Genomic DNA, 22,358 nt, shown 5'->3' on the forward strand with positions numbered 1-22,358 from the left:
TAATTCCCCAAACATAACATAAAATATGATGCCCTTGGGCTTCCCTGGTGGCGCAGTGGTTGAGAGTCCGCCTGCCGATGCAGGGGACACGGGTTCGTGTCCCGGTCCGGGAAGATCCCACATGCCACAGAGTGGCCGGGCCCGTGAGCCATGGCCGCTGAGCCTACGCATCCGGAGCCTGTGCTCCGCAACGGGAGAGGCCACAACAGTGAGAGGCCCGCGTACCACAAAAAAAAAAAAAAAAAAAATATATGATGCCCTTTTTATAAAGTTCAGAACAACCAAACAGGAACACAAGGATTGTGTGTGTGTGTGTTTAATAAAATATAGATAGACATAAAGGAAATCAATGGAATGATAACTGCTGGATTCAGGATGATTCTTACTTTGGGGTGAAAGCAGGGAGCTGAGTTCGTGTTTTGGGGCACCATAGGTTAAATGTAGATTACTGTTAACGTCCTAGTTTTTGTCTGGGTGGTTGCTTTGTGGCATTTATTAAATTATTGAAAATGATTAAATAATTAAGTGGATAAGTAAAACTGGGCCATGCATGGACCAATGATAAGAGCTAAGGACTATGATTAAACCAATTCTTTGTGCCAGAGGCCCAATGAGGAAAAATATTAAGTAGATGAAAACTGTTACATCCCTCTTGTAAGTGTATACAGTAGGGTTTAAATATCACAGTGGTTTGATACCCAGTGTCATCCGTCTATAAAAAGGAACAGGCTATTCCTTAGTAGCTAGAGATTTTACATACTTTCTTTTTTTTCTGAAATTATACATTAATTCCACTTTCCTCCCAGAGTTTCATCCTAATGCAGTTGGTCCAAAACAACAAACATGTGATAAATTTTGATATTCACTATAAACAAATACTTTATTAGAAACTCATGTATCTTAATCAGTTGAATGGGCTGATGTTACTTCTTGTGCCTTGATCAAAGGAGCTGCTGAATTTTCTGTGTCCCCCACCTGCCATGTTTTTACCCTTTGGAGCTCTGCACCATAGTAAGATGGGTGAGGGTTGGCCTTTTTCTCCTAAAATGGGAGAAGGGAGATTGTGTAAAGGGATAGGAGTGGAGGACCACTGCTTCAGGCATCTCCTCCAGCAGATCAGTTTTAGTGGCAAAATTAATTCCTTTAAGCCTAACCATGCCAGAGTAAGCCCAAACTTGCCTTACAGGAGGGTTCAGAATGATCTCTGGGGTGAAGGAAGCCAGTATGAGAATGCACGTGCAAGTTAGGTAAATGTGTACATACATACACAGAGTTCACTGAAACACAGCCTATATACAAATGTGTAATTCTTCTTATATTATTTACCTCCTCATCATTTTAAATTATTGTTTCGTATGATTTAAACATGTATAAATATGAACACATACATATCTTTTTTAAACAAAAAAATAATGCATATATTGGGATATGTAGTCAGAATTTAACTTATTTTGAAATAGTTTCAGGCGTAGGAAAATGTTGCAAGAGTAACATAAACAGTTCTTATCTTCTTTTACCTGGATTTCTCAAATGTTAACATTTTACCACATTTGCTTTCTCATTCTAATAAATATTATTTTTGACCCATCAGAGACTAAATTAATATATTGATATTTACCCGAAAGTACTTCAGGGTGTATTTCCTAACATCCAGGATATTCTGTTACATAACTGCCTTGGAATGGTCATAGTCAGGAAATTAATATTGATGATCTACCGATTGTATTCAAATTTTGCCAGTTGTCTCAAAATGTCAGATATTTTCCTTTATCCCTTTCTGGTCCAGTACCTAATCCGGAACTGTGTGTTCCATTTAGTTATCCCGACTCTTTACTCTCCTCTAGTCTGTAACTGTTCCTCAGTCTGTCTTTGTATTTCGTGATCTTGACATTTTAGAGTACAGCTCAGTTCCATATATTAGAATGTATGCTCAGATATTTTTACTGATGTAATGTGTGATAAAAACATGAGAAGCGAATGAGAGAAACAAGAAAAAGCTATTGGTAGGTTAGCAGAAGTTAAGGGCTAACAGTGGTGAACCAGTGTGTTCAAACTGATCCTTATATGATTTTCATTTTCAAAACCAATACTGATATCAGTGAGAATAGGGAGTTATGATACTTGAAATTTATGGAAACATGAATACAGATATTCCTCTCTTCACTGATCAGATATGGAAAATAGAGTTGACTGAGAGGATGGTGTCCTGTATATCCCCTCCCTTGCATGGAAAGAGAAAAATTATGAGAGAAAGCAAAGCTACCAGAAAGTACTTTTCACAAACATAATTTCTTTCCCGGAAAAGTGGAAGTAATTTCTCAGGAGCTGGACATGCAAAGAACTGGAAAATAAAGCCAGTAGATACTTAATACCTGTTTCATGTTCAGAACTGCCCTAGGAAATGGGGCAAGGGCTAGAAAGAATTAGGGGAACTTGATTTGAAGGGTTTGACTTAAATGTTGATTTGTCTATTTCAGGTCTTCAAAGGGATTCATTGAAAAACACAGTTTTGATTTGAGGTTTAAAACTTGGTCTTTGACCCATCTGAACTCTTGATTTGGTTTGCAAGTACAAACAAACTCTTTCAAGATAATAGGTAGTTAGGATAATTGCTGTGTTTTGTCTTCCATTTGCAAATATTTTCTCACCATCATGGATTTGTAGCACTTACGTCTTCAGTTAACACCCATATGGAGAATACATTATGAGCAGATATATATGCGCATGTTATAGCACCTCTTCTTTGAAGAGCTGACAACTTTACCCTGAATTTCAAAACTGTACATTTTTACAGAAGAGACTTGGTGTCATAGAAGGCAGAAGCCTTTGGGTTTTGGATCCTGTGTTTTACTTCCAACCATAGTTGATTCACCATGTACCTCAGTTGTCCAATTGAAAAATGGTAAAATAACAAGCAAGTCTTTAACTGTGTGGAGGCAGAGGAACTGCCTTTGATTTGCTCTGGGATCTATTATTTTATGATACATTAAGAATATCAGTAAATGGGAAGGAACGAAAACTAGGAAGGTCAGCAGTACAGTAAGAGGAACAATTTGCTGGTGAAGAATCACTTTAGTAAATGTAACATTTGACAATGTGAACCTGAAGCTCATTTTGCTCTTTTAATTAACTCTGTAGGTTTACTTTGAAAAGGGCTGCTATGTGCTAAATAGAACACATGACAAAAGTATTAAATATTAATTGAGCATGGTTGCAGCTTGACTGTTAAAAATCATATGGTTATACTTGATTTGAAAGTCTCTGGCCCACGCCTCTGATGGTGAGACCAATGCACTTACAGCCCTTCTGGGGATTTCCCGCGTGCGGCAGGACCGAGACCTCTCTTCAGGGGCTAGAACCTCAGGGGCATGTGTGAGGAGGAGGGCAGTGAATCCTTAGGATATTTTTTGAGGTACCATTTCTTCTGTGCAGATCTGGGAGCTTGGAGTTAGCAAGATAAAGTTGTATTTTTATCCACATTTTATTTTCTGTATTTCAAATATGAGATTTTTGAGAAATTAGAAAAAAGTATCAGGGCTTTGACAGTGCAGGGTATTTTGGTTGACTGCTTCTGAGTGTGTTTTTAAAAACTTGCACACAGCATCTGCAATCTACTATATGAGAATTTATAGCGTAGCACTTTATTTTTCCTGTCGTGACTTTTGTCAGAAAATGTTTTCGCTGTGCTTAGTGCTTTAACAGACAATTACTCATGTTTTGTTTTGCTTTGTTTATAACTTGTTAATGCTCTGCAAAGTCATACATTTTGGACTTTGAGGACGGTGGTTTTCACATATGCAAAAATCACTTTGAATCCATCATTTCAAGAAGATGCAACCCATCCTTTTGTTGTTTCTTATTAACTGCTTCAGAGCCTTCAGGGAGAGCTAAGCAGAGCATGTACTTCTCTGGAGTTGAACTGTGCTTGTGCCTGAGCTTCCTGAAAGCAGAGATGCAGTGAGCTCGCGGTGATGAAACCTGTTGGATTCCTGGAGGAAGCAGCTGGAACCTTTGGCTTGTTAACTAGCAATGATTCAAGTCTTGCAGATTGTAAAGGAGCTGGTGACACCATCCAGGCAAAAAGCAGCCAGAGTGAAGGAAGGTAGGAACAGCATCAGGATGAACAATCAGAGCACTTTAAGGCACTTAGAGATTTTTACGAATATCGACCTAAAGAGCAGCTATAAAAAAGGAGTTTGAGTTATCCTGTGTGCTTTTGCTCTTCTGATATATTACAGTATCTGAGGAGGATCAGGTAATGACATAATTGTGAACATGCCTCATTATTACTGTTTTTAAACCACAAATTAGAAGCATTTCATTTTATTACAAGGTACGAAGAGTGAGGAGAGGTTACGACATATCTGCTGCGGCAGTACTTTTCATGCTGTAAGGATCCTCTCGCATTATTTATTTTGGAGGTAGAAGAATAATCTATTTAATCCTCTTCTCTTTTAACTTTAAAATATAAATGTTCATGGCAGAAATCAGAAGAGAACAAGCTAGGATCCTGCCTATAGCAGAGCAAAAGAATTAGATGGTTCTTATTTATGTGAATAAGTGATAAATAATAGTAATAAATATGAATTTAGTGAGAGAAGGATAGATTTTATTACCTTTTTCAGTAAATAATTGCTTTTTTCTGTCCATGATATATGTTTAATCAGCACTGTTTGTATTTAAAATAGTCCTATATTTATAGCCTGTGACAGTTTGGGATATGCTGGAATACATGTTCAAAATCTTTTTAATTGCATGCCTGACTTACAGATCTTAAAACGAACTAATGCAGATACATCTTTGAAGAAATACTTGTATATTTTCTTTTTAAGCATTTGAAATAGTAAATCTCCAAAATAACAGGAATTAATTTAAGAAATGTAGGCCAGCAGCTAATTTTATAATACTGGCAATTTCACTAATTTAATCTAGGGTTTAAAATCAGTCAGTTGATAAATTTATATACCAGCCTTTTCATATGAAAGATATAGCATTCTGTCTTTGTATGATTAGCGTAAGCATACCTCAGATGATATAAAATATAGAGTACTTTGGATTTTTTTAAAAACTTGATATGATCTGTGTTTAAAGTGAAGCTTGTGAGATTCCTCAAGTCCTATGTAAAATGATTTAGGGTAATGGTATTAAATAATATTGTAACATGTATACGGAATATTACAGCTGTAAGAAACCTTAGAAATCTTCTTGTCTGTTCTGATTTTATGGAAGAACGTGGTATTTAAATGGACAAAAAAGCATCTCACAAAGCAAAGCAACTATTGTCATTTACCTTTGAAAATGTGTTAGTCTTATTTAGGATATTTTACAATTATTTACCTCCTGTTTTCTACTTCACTTTCTTCTGAAACAAAAGATTGTTTCTATCTCTGACTAGCAGGATTCTAACAATTAGGCATTTTTAAAAAAGCTTTTCGCTTTTACTATTTCAAGAGAATATAAATCAGTTAATTTAATCCCAATCTGTTTGAAAATGTCAGATTCATACAGTTTGACCTTTACAGACAGTCAGAATTTTTTTTTTATTGGAATGTTTCTTCTAGTTTATATGTTTTCAGTCATAATCATAGTTACTTGGAATATACCTGGGGAAAGAATAATAATATTCTTCTTGCCTTTCATAATGCTTACATACACACGTAAATAATGTAATCATATTGACAGGAAATGCCATATGAATATAGGAAAAATAGTACTAAAAGATACTAACTAACGTAGTAGAATGGTTTTTGCTCTTAGACTTTTTTCCCCTATATTTCAGACAGAATTTTCCATGACCAGGGAAAACAGAGGCAGCTTATACATAGACATATTTCTTAGAAGCTTGTTTTTTTCAAACCCATTCTCATGGTGTTTCTAATCATTTAGCAAACATATTTACTATTAGTTTTGTCTTTTTGCAAAGTAATGTTATATTTTACCAATTTTTAACATTGATAAACTGCTTGAGAAAGGTAAAGTCCTACAGACAAGTATAAAACAATGGCCCATAGGAAGAGAGTTTTTAACTCAATTATTTAAAATATAGTATGAATTTGGATGGCTGCAGAGAGAGCAACATTTCAAAGTATTGTATTCACGTTAGTATTAGTATGGAAAAATTGATTTGTGAGGGGAAGTATCAAAATTGAGGATGAAATAATTATGATAAATGGTTTGAGAAGTTTTCATCAGTTTTCCTTAGTATGAGATAGTAAACAAACTTAATATATTTTAAGTAAGATCCAAGGGTATGGCTAAGAATTATTTTGGGGAAAGAGAGAAATTATGGAATATTCATGAATATTTTCTCTAAAATTTTCAAAATATTTGCCAAATCATTGCTTTGTCACTTAATGGAAACATTAATCAAGTATCCCAACCTTCCAGAACTTAGTGAAATACAGTGCTAAGAGTTCATGCTAATGCTCTTTAAAGAACTTAGAATTTTGCAACAGTTAGCACTATAAGAAAGGGAGAGAACTAGTAACACTATTTGAAGGATAATTCTTGTGGATCCACACTCTATTCTGCTGATGTTGTGGTAACTGCTGGAAATGATTGATGTTTGTGAGTAGTTGAAGTGGATAGGAAGAGATATTTTGTAGTACAGCCTTGGAAGACTAGGCAAAGGATAACTGGTCTTTGGAAAAGTTATGGGATGGAGGGTCAAATATGCATGTATATGTATTCATTCATTTGTTCATTCATCATTTTCTCATTTGTTCACCTTTATCAGGTGTCCACTATTTGGAAGACACTTTGCTAACCACTGGGGATACAAAATAAGATATGATCTCTGCCCATACCTGGGATATAGTAGATCCCAGCTATTTACTGAGTGAAGGAATGAATGGAAGAATATACGGTTGTTAATACAGTCTAGTCTAAGAGGTATTTGTATAGTCAGGGCAGTATAGTGAGTTGTTTGTTTTGCCATGAGGTCATCATGTGCAGAGTTAAAGCAACTTAGTCTGTGGACTAGGGAAAGGAATGGGATAAGTGATTCTGTGCTAAATGGAAAAATAAACTGTAACAGTTTTTGTCTTGAATGACCTGGTTAGCCTGCATCTCCAGGGCCAAGTTTGACTAGATTGGGAAGGAACCACCTCACTGAGTAGACCAGAGGTAAAACCCTACCGTCTATTCAGATGTACATAAGGCACAAATGTAATCATCGTAACTTTGTATTAGTAAGAAGCCTGGTTTTCTCCTTTAAAGGCCTCGTGTTTATTTGGACAAAAATGTTTTGAAAATATGACATGTTTCTCTATCTGGCTAAATAGAAGTATGCTAAATATAAATTATTCATTTCTTAATGATTCAGGTTCTTTATTGAAACAATTTTTTGTAGGTTACAAAACCTGATGACCATGTTTATCAAAATTATTTTTTAAATAAGAGTAGATTTAGAATGAAGCCCTGAAAGTCTGTCCTGTTAGTAAAACATATGAGCTTTGGCATCTGTCCTAACCTTTTCATTCCCACTTTCATGCCTTAGCACCTCTCTTCTAGATTATTAAAATAGCCTCCTCATTTATTTTATTTGATACACATGCATCGAACACTTATTGCATCTTAGATGAAAGGGTACAGAGATGTATCCTCAAGGAACTCCTATGGGGGTGGTAAGAGACAAAAGTCAATGATTACAATAGTATGAGAGGTGTTGTAGTAGACGAGGTGTCGTGGGAACCCAAAGGGGGAACTGGCCCTGATTTGGTAATTAGGAGAATGAGGGGATTAAACTCTTTGGTGCAGTGACAGATGGCCTCATTTGAGCTAAGTATCAAAGGATGCATAAAAGCTAGGGGGGAAAAGAGAGTGTGTAAGCATCTCAAGCTAAATAAATAGTGGAGGGGAGCTCAGGTGCCAAACATGTGAGGAAGTTTGGAAATATTCTTAAGGTGATAATGGGAGAAGGTGAGAAGACTGGTCAGTGGTATGTGGTCATTTAACTCTCTATTCCATCCTTCCATTGCTGTCTGTGATCATTTTGTGAAATAATTTGCCATAAAACCTGGAATTGGGACTTCACCTATATTTCTAGCTGTGATGATCACTAACTAGATCTCCCCATGCACCCTCTATGCCAGCGACACCAGAATGCTTGCTGGTTCCCAGATGTGCTGCTCCATCAGGACGGCAAGTCCTTCCCTTCCTTCTCCAGTGACTATAGTCCTTACAGATCAGCCTCCAAGGCTCAAATGCCAACCCCCACCAAAAAGCATTCCCTGATCTTTTTCTCCTCTTGCCCTTTTAAGTCAGAATTAATCATTCCTTTCTTTGTATTCTCTTAGTATTTTGCTTTTGCCTCTATTAGTACACGTTTAAAATTCTACTGTACCTTATGATTATATTTATTAAATTGACCAATAAATGTTAATTGAAATAATGTTTTGGCTTACTGAACATTTTTGTTTCCATTCTGTTTTTTAGCTGTGTTTTAGATAGTTGAGATTGTCATAAACTGATCGTTAGATAAGTGAAATATTATAGCTAATAACCTAACAATGGACAGAGAAATGTGTGATTCCCCTTTAAGATACTTTGTAATGGTATGATAGAAAATGGCTTTCAGCTTATGTTTAAACTGTACCCATATTTTGCTTCATGTTGACTGTTTAAGCTTGAGAAACTGAAGTCATAGCATCTAGTGTACTGCATTTAGTTGTTTGACTTATTGCTAGACTTCTTGGTTTATTACTCGCGGTCAAAGCAATCCTGAGTAGTATGGTATCCAATGTGGTTTTAAAAAAACAAGTGTCTTTTAAATGCACCTCAAACACCATTACAGTGTACTTTGTTCGGTGCTGGGGTTGGGCAGTCTTAATGAGGAGTAGCCTGTATCCCAAGTTAAAACAGACATGTGGCCATTACAGTAATATGGTGGGCAGGACATTGATGATTTGGGAGCCAGAAAACCTGTCATCTGGTCATACCACCGTGCGACTTTGGGCAGGTCGGTGAGTGTCTTTGTGTCACAGGGTTTTCCATCTATTATATGATGAGTTGTTCCCTAAGACCTCATATAGCCCTGACATTCATATTCTACTGGTTTTCTTAAAGCCATTTTTGTTTTTCCGTGGTAGCCTCTTAGATTAAAATATCAAATTCATAATGCCTGCCTGCCTGCCTACATCTACTCTTTCTGAACAAACACATACACAGAGTAAATTGGGTTGTGTAATTGGCTTAATTATGAAGAGCTTTTAGAGATTTCCCACAATTTACTGCTCTGTGAGTAACTGCAGCACGGGGAGCCTGATTGAGAACATGGATACCCAGTCAGGCTGATTGGGTCTCAGCCCTGGATTTGCTACTCACTTACTTACTAGCTGTGTGACCTTTGGCAAGTTATTTAACCTCCCTGTGCAACAGATTCTTTATCTGAAAAGTAGGGATAATAATAGTATGTACTTCACAGGAGTGTTGTGAGGATTGAGATAAGGCATAGGAAGGACCCTGCACAGTGGCTGGCCCCTAGTAAGGGCTAAATGTAAGCTGCCGTTAATATTTTTGTTGGTTTTGTTACCTTTATTATTGTTATTTTTGTTGATGCTGCACTGCTGATCACTTAGATGGCTGATAGCTTGTTTATAGGTGTTTATGTCTGAGACAGTGTACAGGGTTCTGTGGACAATGGTCAGATTCAATATACTGATGTTTATTAAGATTTATTGTAGTGTTGGTTCATTTGTACTTGGAAAACTTTAATCAGTGAATTTATTCTTTAAATTTAGCTATGTAATATTGGACGTCAAAGTTGTATGTGTCTTGTGGGCAAAGTTAATTGAGAAAAGTTTTATCAAAACTTTGTTTCAGGGAAATATACTTGTATGTACAGATCTTAATAACCTTGTTTTAAATACTATTTTAAAGAAAAATGGGTCCATTTTATTTAGCTCATAGAGCCAGTGTATCTTTGTCTTAACTTTGGTGAAGAATTTCAAAAGTCAAGAGTGAATTTTGCAATCCCTTGTTGCTTGAAACTAAATTATTGGAAAGGTTTTCTTTGAATTGTTTAAACTTTAAAAATTGAATGCAGTGGACCCCCTGACTAGCCTTCCTCTCCTGCTTGTCAGTAATACAGTGCTCTGCTGTAATGAGGCGCAGAGTCTGAACTCTGTCCAGTGTGCTACACTAGCCGTTAATATGTGGTTCTTTAAACTTAAATAATTAAAATTAAGTAAAATAAGACATTCAGTACCTCAGTCATGCTAGTCGCATCCTAAGTGCTCAACAGCCACATCACAGAAAGTTCTGTTAGACAGCACTGGATAGATTGTAGAGCCAGACTGCTTGGGTTTGTTTCCTGAATGGTCATGTGACCTTGGGCAAGTTAGTTCATTTTCCTGTGCCTCAGTCTCCTCATATGTAGACTTGGACAGAAGTTCTCCTGTGGTTGTTAATGTGGATTAAGTGAGTCAACATTTGTAAAGTGCTTAGAACAGCACCAGGCACGTAGTATGTGTTTGTTAAATAAACAAATGTTCATCGTGTTCAGATTTATTACGCTTCATAACGTATTAATGTGTAGTAATTATCTTTTTGTCTTTTATGTGTGTTTTATTGCCCTTTTGAGAAAAAATTTATATATACCAACCTGCCTGGATAATTTTTTGTATTTGAGTTTTTATATTTAGCCGCAATTTAGAGTAATGTCTCTGTCATGCACTCTGGCTTAAAAATTCATTGGGAGTGCCCACTGCTTTCAGGGTGAAGCACAGTTTCCTTTGTCAGGCATTTTGGGAATTCCAGCCTGCCCTTCCCAACTCATTTTCACTGCCATCCAATTCTAGCCCTTTGTTCCATTTTTCAGTTAATCACTGCCTTTGTTGTTAAAAATATTTAATGGTGGTGGTTTCATCTCTTCAAATGGTATATAAGCTCTCCCAGAACGTGTAGCAGTATTATCCGTGCATTTAGTAAATGCTCAGGATATGTTCAGGTTGAGTAAAAGAATCTTCTGTTTTTGAAATGCAATCAGTATTTCTTTTAATATCAAAACACAGTCATTCAAGTCATCTCTGAAGTGAAGGGATTCAAAACCCATTCTACCATCTGTCATGTCAGCATCAGAAATGTGCTCCATCTCTTAAGACTCTGCTACTGGGCTGTACTTGTCTCAGTGGGGAGGGGTCTGGACAGTGGTTCTCACCATGGTAGTCACTACCCTGCAGCATGGTGGTGCCGTGTAAAGCACCATTTGGTGACGAATTTGGTGATTTTCTGGATGATGCTTTCTAAAAGGATGCTGATTTTATCTTGGTTTACTCATTTCTTTAGGTTATCTCCCATATTCTTTGGTCTGCTGTTTGTTGCTTCTTTCTGTGTTTTTCCTGATTATACACAAATGCTTATCACATGAATGTAACAAAGGGAAAAAAAGTCATTCAAGAGGAAAAAAAGTACCATGTATTATAAAAAGCAAAACTTAGTTTTTATGTTTCTATATAATGACATTTGGTACAATTAGGTATTTTTTCACTTTAAACAGGTTATTTTCTCCGTATGAGGAAAAAAGCGTAAAAACTCTAAACCTCTTACCATAGAATGGTGTGTGCTTGTGGTCTAAGGTCATACAGAATTCCCATTTGTTACTACTAGTTGCTTAATATATAACAACATCAGTGGCAAATCCATAATTATCTATGGATAGCTGCATTTTGGATTGCATGTACTGTATTGCATATATTGCATTTATGTTGTGCAAGTTGCCTTGTATTATGTTGAAGGAGAAAAGAGTGGATATTATAAAACCAGTAATGTGAATAAAATTCATACATAAATGGTCTTGCATTGTAACTGGAGATACTCAGACATCTTAGAGACTTCGATTCATTATTCTGTGTTGTGGTCTTGGGTTTTTTGGAGGTGGCCTGGGCGATAGTTGGGAACTGTAGGACAGAGGCACCAGGTTCTACTTGGGAATGATTTAGAGTCTCCCTCTGCATATATCACTACTTGTTACCCTATAACATGGTACTTCTGGTTACTTTTCAAAGTGCTGTGGCTTCATTACAGTGTGGGCTTCTTGAGGACAAGGACCACAGTTCATTTATCATTTTGGAGAAAAGTGAATTCTGAAGAATGCAGTGGTTTGTGAGCTTGTCTGGTATTTGTTTCTCTGTAGCTTACCATCAAAGTGATGAATACACCTATGGGTAATAGGTAATTGGTATACTTAATCAGTTACCTAATTATTGAGAGGACTCAATTCTCACTTTATATTATTTTATTACTGAAACAGACTGCCCAGTAGATTTTTTTAAAATAAATTTATGTATTTATTTATTTTTGGCTATGTTGGGTCCTCATTGCTGCGCGTAGGCTTTCTTTAGTTGCGGCGAGCGGGGACCACTCTTTGTTGCAGTGAGCAGGCTTCTCACTGCGGTGGCTTCTCGTGTTGCAGAGCGTGGGCTCCAGGCGTGCGGGCTTCAGCAGTTGTGGCACATGGGTTTAGTTGCTCCACGGCTTGTGAGATCTTCCCGGACCAGGGCTTGAACCCATGTCCCCTGTGTTGGCAGGCGGATTCCCAACCACTGCGCCACCAGGGAAGCCCCCAGTAGATACTATAAACATTCTCTAGAGAACAATTAGGTTTACAGTGACTTATTATGCTTAGAATGCTACTTGGAATTAACTGTTTGTACCACTGTCTTGATATAATTTAAATGTAATTTAGAAGTGCTGCAATATCTTCATTCAGATAACTTGTTACCCTTTAAAAATTGACTGCTTAAGTATTGTTTCTCTCCCATTTGGCAGACACCAGATGCAGTGATTAATAAAGGTCATTATGTTGCTTAGTTATGGAGAACTTTTAATGACTGTTACCTGAACATCTGCTGTTTTCATCACTGCAGTTACCCAGAAGACATCTGATACAATATAGAAGCTATACTTTGAAAATGTGATTTAGGCTAATCTAATAAATTACTACTTTAGAACATTTAAATATTTCTTTACATTTTAAATAATTGTGAGAGCCCTTATCTTTCTTTAAAGTGAACAATAAAAAGTATCAAAGACAGACTTTTGGAATGGTTGTACTGGATAGTCCTGGAGTCCCATGGGCTGAACTCTCAGCGTCTAGGAGTTGTCTGTGTACAGAATTGGGTGGGAGAAGCGGTGACTTTCTCATGCATTCTGACTGTCATGTGAAACCTTGACTGAAAATGAGGGGCTTGGAGTGGAATTGAAAGGTTACCCAGACTCTGCTGGGAGAACATTGAAAAGTGAGAAAGGGTTTATTGATTATGGGGTTTTCAAAAATAGGACCAAATACTTTTAAAGTTTTGAAACAATTACATTGCTTGCTTCAGCAGCACATATACTAAAATTGAAATAACTACAGATTCCCAGGAAGTTGCAAAACATAGTACTGAGAGGTCCCGTGTACCTTTCACCCAGTTTCCTCCAATGGTAAAATGTTACAGAATGATAGTCGAATATCAAAACCAAAATACTGACATTGATGCAACCCACAGACTTTATTCCGATTTCACCAGTTTTATATGCACTTGTGTGTGTGTGTGTGGTGTGTAGTTTATGCAGTTTTACCACATATGTAGGATCCTTGTAACCACCATCACCATTAAGATACAGAATTGTTCTGTCACTGACAAAGCTACCCCTTTATAGTCAACCCTACTCCCCTCACCTTCCCTGCCCTTCTCTAACCCCTTGCAACCACTAATTTGTTTCTTGTCTCTATAATTTGGTCATTTTGAGAATATTATATAAATGTAATAATATGTTACTTTGGGGGATTGGCTCCCCACCCCCTGCCACTGTCTATGCAAACTGTTTCATATATCAATCATTTGTTTCTTTTTATTGCTGAGTAGTATCCCATAGTATGGATGTACCAGAGTTTGTTTAACCATTTACCCATTGAAGGATATTTGGATTTTTTCAAGATTTTGACCAACACAAGTAAAGCTGCTATGGGCATTCATATACAGTTTTTTTTGTGTGTGGACATAAGTTTTCATTTCTCTGAGATAAATATCCAGAATATGATTGGTGGATTGAATGATAAGTAGATGTCTAGTTTTTCAGGAAACTACCAAAAGACCAATACTTTTATTTCTCCAAAACTTATTTACTAATGCCTAATAAAACTGAGACACTGAGAAATTAGTTCCCATATGGTTGTGTTCTATAAAATTCTGTGTTTACAGATCAAGAGACAACCAAATGGACATTTAGTAGATATAACAGACAAGTTACGGAAGAAGTACAAATGGCTATTAACATATGAAAGGGTTTTGAATGTCACTGATAATCAGACAACTATTGTCAGAATTATGTTTAGATGCAAGTAATTTAAAAGCAGGCAGAATGGCTGGAACAGTCCAGGGTGGCTAGTATGGCAGGTACAGTGGGCAAGAAATGCCTTGAGCAACCCAGATCTTTTCATTTTTCTCCTCAGTCACACACAATCTTTGTCCTCATATTGGCAAGATAACTGCTGCTTCTCCATACTTGGGTGCAAGAGCCAGGCCGGAAGAAAAAGGAAAGGAGGAAATCCAGAATGAGTGTCACCTGCAGAAGGGAAGCAAAAACTTTTCCTTAAACCGTCAGCTAGAATTATGTCACGTGCTATCAGCAGCTGCAAAGGGGCCTGGGAAGCAAGTAGTTTTTTACTTGAAACATTCTTGCTGAAAAGATACGGGGTTCTCTTAGTAAGGAAGATGTGGAAATATAGCATAGGCAACTAGCAAAGTTTGTTGGAGAGTGCAGATATGAAATGTCATGTGTGCCTAAGACCCTGAAGCCCTGTGTTATGTAAGAGGTACTAACACATTGTAAGAGAACAAATTGGTATACTTTTTTTTTGATGGGCAATGTGATATTCTTTTTCAGAATTAAAGGTTGTGTTTCATCTGGCCCATCAGTACAAATCTGTGACTCTATTCTGTAGAAATGCTGTCCCTGCATATGTGCAGAAAGATCTTCGCTGTAGTGTTGTTTACATAATATCAAACCACTAGAAATTATCTGTCTGTCAGTGGGAGAAAGGCTCATACATCATGGTATATCCATACAGTGGAGTACAGTACAGGCAGCCAGTAAAAATAATAAGCTTGATTTATGTAAATAGACCTGGAAAACAGCCATGAAATATAAAACTGCAGGGCTTCCCTGGTGGCGCAGTGGTTGAGAGTCTGCCTGCCGATGCAGGGGACACGGGTTCGTGCCCCGGTCTGGGAAGATCCCACATGCCGCGGAGCGGCTGGGCCCATGAGCCATGGCCACTGAGCCTGCGCGTCCGGAGCCTGTGGTCCGCAACAGGAGAGGCCACAACAGTGAGAGGCCCGCATCTCTCTCTCTCTCTCTCTCTCTCTCTCTCTCTCTCACACACACACACACACACACACACACTATATATATATATATATAAAAAACAGCAGCACATTATGCATAATATGGTTCTACTGCCCGCCCTCCGATACATATGTATGTGTTCTTGTGCATGTGTGTATGTGTGTGGTATGATTATATCTGTTTTGGCCTATGCAGAAGAGAAAGACTTTATTGAAAAACACTGAAAACATTAACAGTGGGAAGTGGGTTTGGGAAGGGAGAATATAGGAGGAGATTTCACTTTTCTTTATATACATCTGTATTGCTTGAATAGTTTACAAGCCTGTAGTAACTGTTCAATTAGGAAATGAAGTATTGTATAATGTGATTTTTTTGGATGTTTGAAGCACATACTTTTATATTTTAACCATTCTGGATGAAACTGCATAACGTCTTGTTTTGCCTTTTATGCATATAGTATACTAAATATTTTTTCTTAGTCACTCAAGTCCTAATGAGATAGTCAGGACTGCTTAAATATACTCAATAGATTTAGATTAAATGATTTTTAACACTTCCTTATAAATTTTTAAACTTTGACTTCTTAGGCAGGCTGTACTTTTTGTGTATTATCAGTGTATCTGCCTCTAACAGTTCTTCCTATTTCTAATTTCTGCTGTAATCTTCTTTGACTTGGGAATGAAGCAACCAGCAACCTGGTTTAATTGTGTCTAAAAATAGTTCTGAATAAAAACAGGATCAATTAGTTCTGAATGAAGGTTTTGAGAGACTTTGTGGGTAAAGTACATGAACTTTAGCTTACTGCTATTTGAACATCTTTTTTTTTTTTTTTTTTTTTTTACTGTTTAGAGCTCTTTTTTTCTTCTTTGTTTACCTTTGTTTTCAGCTGTGTTTTAGTTGTTTGAGATGGCTTGATACAGGAAGTTTGCTAAACCTAGGGATGTTTAAAAAGCAGATAACCCATCAGTGTCACTCTTTTAGAGAAACTTATTACAGCAGTAAGGAAAGGAGATAGGGTGTTTTAGGACAGGGTTATATAGGAAAAAAGTCCCTGAGCATTTGGATTTTCTTTCTGTTCCTTAATGGTAAGATGATTCTTATCTTTGCTGACAAGTTAATAATTAACCCCATGTAACATAGTATGTAGTGCATACACATCAGGCTGGGGTTTGAATCCTGGCTCTGTCATGTACTTAGCTAAGTGACCTTCCTGATCCTCAGTTTTCTTACATTTAAAAGCTTATTTTGCTTAATATTAGTACATATTTTATATAAATGCCTAGTTGACACATTCATAGATTAAGTGGAGAAAATTTGTGTAATGTATCTGGCCCACAGTATTCAAATAGTGACTTATTATGGAGGATAATGTGAAATTTGAGATTTGCATAATGTATTATACTTTTTTATAACAAAACAGTTTATTTTTTCCTTTTATTTTTATAGAATTATTATCCTTAGTGTGGAAAACTTGAACAACACAGAACACACAAGGGGAAAATTTTTTTTAAATCCTCTGTTATTTCCTTACTCAGGAAGGATCTCTGTTAATATTTTATAGGTCTGTCATTCAGTCTTTTTGCCGTGTGCAAATACTGCTTGCTTTATATCAACAGACTCAACGTTAAATCCTTCAAACAACCTTACATGTCATGGTGGTGTCTCAGTCTTCCCTTATTGGAAATGAGGCTGAGAGAGGTTAAGATCAAATTGCTGGTCGGTGGTGGAACTGGTGTTCATGATCGGGAGTGAGAAGGGGCTCCCCTCCCCACCCAGTTGGAAGCAGTCATCTCTCTTCATAATCAGTTTGCAATATCTGTGATTATAAGATGTTTGATTAAGATTTAGGTTGTACTTTGTATTGTTTAAGAAAGCGAAGTAGATTTGGGCTTAATGCATGGTATTTCCGTGTATTATTGTAGTGTAATGTTACTTAGGTGATATGCATGTTTGTAGCTCCATAAACATTAAACTCTAATACTTGAGGTCAAAATGAGACTTTGTATTTCTCCAGCGTGATCCTAACTCTCTAAGCTATAGAAAATCTGACTGTGGTGCTTGGAATACACTGTGTTGTGTTCACTTTGGATGTTGGATTCCTGAGTGGTGCGGAAAATGATCTTAAAGTTGCTGTTTTATTGTACTCAAAAAAGGACTAAATCAGCCATATCCTTATTTTTATGATATTTTTGAAATAGTAATTTCCATGATCATGTGTTTTTAAGATAAGAAGTTATTATTTGGGTCAGTAAATGTTTCCTTTAATTTAAACATCCTGGGGCTTCCCTGATGGTGCAGTAGTTAAGAATCCGCCTGCTAATGCAGGGGACACGGGTTCGAGCCCTGGTCTGGGAAGATCCCACATGCCGCGGAGCAACTAAGCACGTGCGCCACAACTACTGAGCCTGCACTCTAGAGCCCGTGAACTACAACTACTGAGCCCACGTGCTGCAACTACTGAAGCCCGTGTGCCTAGAACCTGTGCTTCGCAACAAGAGAAGCCACCGCAATGAGAAGCCTGTGCACTGCAACAAAGAGTAGCCCCTGCTCACCGCAAGTAGAGAAAGCCCATGTGCAGCAACGAAGACCCAACACGGCCAAAAAAAATTAATTAATTAAAAAAGAATCCTAAAGCATTTACAGATTTATTTATAATCTTCAGAAAGTCCCTGAAAAACTAGTTTGTATATTGTACTATATATACTGCCTATACAGTACCTGTAGGTACACACACACATAAATCTATTTCTTCGGGGGACTTTATCCTTCGTTACACTGTCATACTTGGACCTTTAGCTTAGGGGATTTGGCAGCCTCTTATTTCAGATATTTTGAAAACTGTACTGTCATGATTCTAAGTATGTAATGAAGTTTGACTTCATGTTTTTTTTGTATTGCTTTTTCATGATTTTTTTCAGAAGTAGGTTAAAAAAAAATAATGTTAGTAGTTGACCTGAATATATCATCTAGACAGTTACAACACATGTCCCAATATTAAGCAAAATATTGTTTGAATTTAGACATTGTTAAAAAAGAATTTGAATTTAGACATTGTTTGAATTTAGACATTGTTAAAAAAAGAATTCCAGAAGAAATTCACTGTATTTGCTCTATATTTGTAGCTGAGGGGGGTAGATCTTTTTGAGTCCTTTAGGTATTTATATATAACTTCAGTATGCTGTAACTTTCAACTTGTTTAGGATTAAGTGGCTACAGTTTATATAAAGTTAATGAGGTGAATTAGATGTGATAATCTTAGAGGTGTGGGGTTGTTAAAGGGCTGGGTGTGTTTGGGGAAGAAATACAGTGTGCCTTGATTATGGAGTCCGTGGATGGGCAGTGGTTTGAGGAGATGTGTTTGGAATTCCACAACCACAGGTGAGGACCAGACTGTCAAGGGTTGTTTTAGATACATTGGGATTTATCCTGTAGATACCCAGTGTAGACATCCGGAAAGCAATCAGGATAGGAGTTTAGCATCTAGGTAGTACAGGGTAGAGGGACATAGACAGGATTCATCATTTTGGGAAAGGATGTGATCACTCGTGGGAGAACTTGATGTCAGAGGGAGTGATGACAAGGAGAGAGACCCAAGGGAACCCTGTTGGTAAAGGAGCCCCTGAGATGATGGTGTTCCTCTGTACAGGGGCTCTAGCGCTTATCCCTGTAGAAGAGGAATTTAGGCAGGGGCGGGGGGGGGCGGTGAGGGGGTGGCAGGGGAAGAGGGGAAGAAGAGTCCAGGGCTTCAGAGTGGTTTTGGTGGCTGATCTGACCTCTTCCCAATAGGCTCTAGCCAGCTTTACACCCACTTTGCTTTCACCTGTGCAGCTGGTTGTGGCTGGAGAATACACCACCTCTGAATAGCTGTACTTTAAATTCCTGATCATGGACTTTAGGTGGGCTTTTAATGCTGCCTGGCAGTCATACCATATTATTCCTACTTCATTCGTATCGGTGACTCTCAGTTCCCCTGCCTTTCTCAAACCTTCAGCATCTGTTTACCATATCAATTCTCAGCTGATTATCATCTCCTTTTTTAACTGAGAAACTTGAAGCATGTTGCTTCCACAGACGAACAGACTCCCTGGCAGTTCCTCCATCACATCAGCTGAACGCATGGACTCTGCCGGTTCCCGCCACACGTGAGCCGTCTGCTCCCACGTAAAGCTAGCCCCCTCCTGTGCACTAAGCTCTCTCTCCTCATACGCTCATAAACGTTGCTCACTCAGCTCTCTGTTCTTTCTCTTGTCCTCAGTTTTCTTCCTCTAATGCATCATTCCCATCGTTATACCATGTGCTGTTACTTCTCTCATCAGATGAAACAGTACTTAATTTGACTCCGCTCCTCTTGTCGGCAGCTGTTCCATTTCTCTCTTCCCTTTTGCAGTAAATCTCCTCCAAGGAGTTGTCTGTACTCACTGTCTTCAATTTCTCCTCTTCCACTTTTCTTTTAAATTCACTGTAGTCAGACTTTCAGCCCCGTGACTTCAATTTAACATTGGCAGAAAGTCAATTTAAAATTTGCTTTTAAAATCATAAGTTTTATTTGAAGTGGAGTGTTATTCACAGCACTTTAATTTCCTTTGCTAAGTATAATATATTTAGAGAAATGTGTAGATTTACCATCCATCCATAGTTGCTATGGTTATATCATAAAGAGGTATTAAAAATGGTAACAAATTTTAATTGCTGTTGTATCACATTGGGTATCATACTTGCTGGCTTTGTACTATTGGGCTCCACATATCTTTTTTGGTGACTATTCCTTAATCTTTCCTACTACTAAGAAGTTGTCTAGTTTTGACCAAGCAGATGGTTTCAAGTTTCTCTCTAATATGTTGAATGAAGTTGTGAATGAATAACTGAGCTGAGTGAGCATGAAGACAGCATGCAGGAAGTTTACTGTAGAAGGACAACAAACTATTCAGCAAATTTAATGTGATGTATAATTAATGATAGCCATAATTGATAATGAGCTATATGCTTTAGCTTTAGTAGTCTGTTAAAAGTTCTTCTGAGGATATGGAGTTGCACTAGAATTCTTTTAAGATTCTCTAATTATGATCCCCCAAGGCTGCCTTCTTTTATGCAAGGATTATAAAAAAATCTAGGTCTTCAGTTGGTTATACCTATGAAACTGAGAGCCAGATGAGTTTGCTCAAAAATATTGAATATGATCAATTTGTTGTTGTTTTTCAGTCTTTTATATAATTGTAACATATATAATGAGACATTCACCTGAGTGAGTAGTCTTGTGGACAGGTTATCGGTTATATCTGGCATAGTTGCCCAAATGCCATCACTTTATTTCCTGCACAAGGAAACATGGAAATCCAAGTTAGTCAGAGGAATGTTACTACAGGGAGAGATTTGAATTCAGGTGTTGTTATGCTTGGCAAGTTACTTATGACATACCTACCAAATGATCCCAATAGACCATACCTGGGAATTACTGGACATTGTCTTGTAACAGCGTATTCTTTTCATTCAACAAATATAATTCCACGAACAAAATATGGTTGTAGACTAATGTGGTAGTGGGGGAAATGAAAAAAGCAAGGAATGATTGAAAAACAATATTCAGAAATGAGTGAGAAATTACATGTAGAGGGGTGAAAGAAAAAGATATGTGAAAAATGACTCTAAGCTTTTGAACTTAGGGTCTGGCATGGTGATGCTATTGGTGGAAATAGGTAAATTAGGAAGCGTTTCTTTTTTTTTTTAAAGAAGATGTTGGGGGTAGGAGTTTTTTTTTTTTTTTAATTAATTAATTTATTTTTGCTGTGTTGCGTCTTCATTTCTGTGTGAGGGCTTTCTCTAGTTGTGGCAAGCGGGGGCCACTCTTCATCGCGGTGCGCGGGCCTCTCACTATCGCGGCCTCTTGTTGCGGAGCACAGGCTCCAGACGCGCAGGCTCAGTAGTCGTGGCTCACGGGCCTAGTTGCTCCGCGGCATGTGGGATCCTCCCAGACCAGGGCCCGAACCCGTGTCCCCTGCATTAGCAGGCAGATTCTCAACCACTGCGCCACCAGGGAAGCCCGCGTTTCTTGAAAGAAAAAAAAATGTTTCATTACTTAAAGTTAAGAGTATGTTTAATCGGCATGCTTCCTCGTGGTGTGAATGAATTCTCTGCATAATGTGAATTGTATTACACCAACATAAAAGAATTTCTGTATCGTATTCCCACCCTAAAGGATATTACCAAACTTTACCAAACCTGTGGTTGCTATTGTATCCTCATATATTCCATTGTATACTCCCTGCCTGCCCCTCTCCATAGATGGTATTTCAGGAACTAGTCTTAAAACCATGTACGGTTCTAATGTAGGTGGCAAAACTCTAACCCCATTGAAAACAGGAATTCAACATAAAGCAACATTATTTCCTTATTTTGACAGAGATTATAATTAGCATCTTAGGACTTACGGTAGTATCTGTTCACAGTTCTGAGGTATACACTTAAGAATGACTCACTTGTTCAAGTTCACTGTCATTCAGAACCCTTTTATTCTGCTGTTCTTTTTCTGGCTTTTTTTTTTTTTTTCCTGATGAATAGAATTATTGTAGTAAGTCTCACATTGCTGAATATAACCTTTGTTTTGTCTTAATTGGTGTGTATATGCCACGCCTCTAGGCATATTCAAGCCTTTTGCTTACGATGGCTGGCATTTTGTTGTTTAGTCTTGGCAGGAAGTACGGTAGGGTGAGAGCTGGTCGTGTGTAAGAGCCGTGAGACAGCAAGCTCTGCGGTTAATAGGGTGAATGTATAAATACTGTATCGTTTACTTCAGTGAAAATATGCACCTGTTGTTGGGAATGTACTATAAATTTAGTTGTACCCAATTAAAGCCTGTTCCAGGAAGTACCATCAGGTCTCGTAAATATTTCTGCTCAACAATTGAGCTGGCCCGTCTCTCCGCAGCTTTCGGGCCTAGCAGCCTGAAGGGGAAAAAAAGAAAAAGATTTAAAAAAAAAACCCGAAAACGCTTTAAAATCTTAAAAAAAGAAAGAAATAAATAAAGAAAA

At 37.6% G+C, this 22,358-nt stretch overlaps 1 protein-coding gene across 3 annotated transcripts in view; it reads left to right on the forward strand.

Annotated features, from left to right (window-relative positions):
• The window catches only part of USP6NL (USP6 N-terminal like), a 149,231-nt gene that overhangs the window by 34,457 nt on the left and 92,416 nt on the right, over positions 1–22,358 (forward strand). Inside the window, exon 1 of one of the 3 annotated variants that reach the window (XM_081229210.1) lies at positions 4,015–4,102. The exons of the other annotated variants lie outside the window; for them this stretch is intronic. Within the exon in view, the coding sequence (XP_081085336.1) occupies positions 4,030–4,102 (73 nt within the window). The 5' untranslated portion in view covers positions 4,015–4,029. Of the gene's footprint in view, positions 1–4,014; positions 4,103–22,358 lie in introns of those variants that run through there. 3 annotated transcript variants of the gene reach the window in all.

This window comes from Mesoplodon bidens, assembly GCF_964165515.1.
Source record: "Mesoplodon bidens genome assembly, chromosome: 3".
NCBI lineage: Eukaryota > Metazoa > Chordata > Mammalia > Artiodactyla > Ziphiidae > Mesoplodon > Mesoplodon bidens.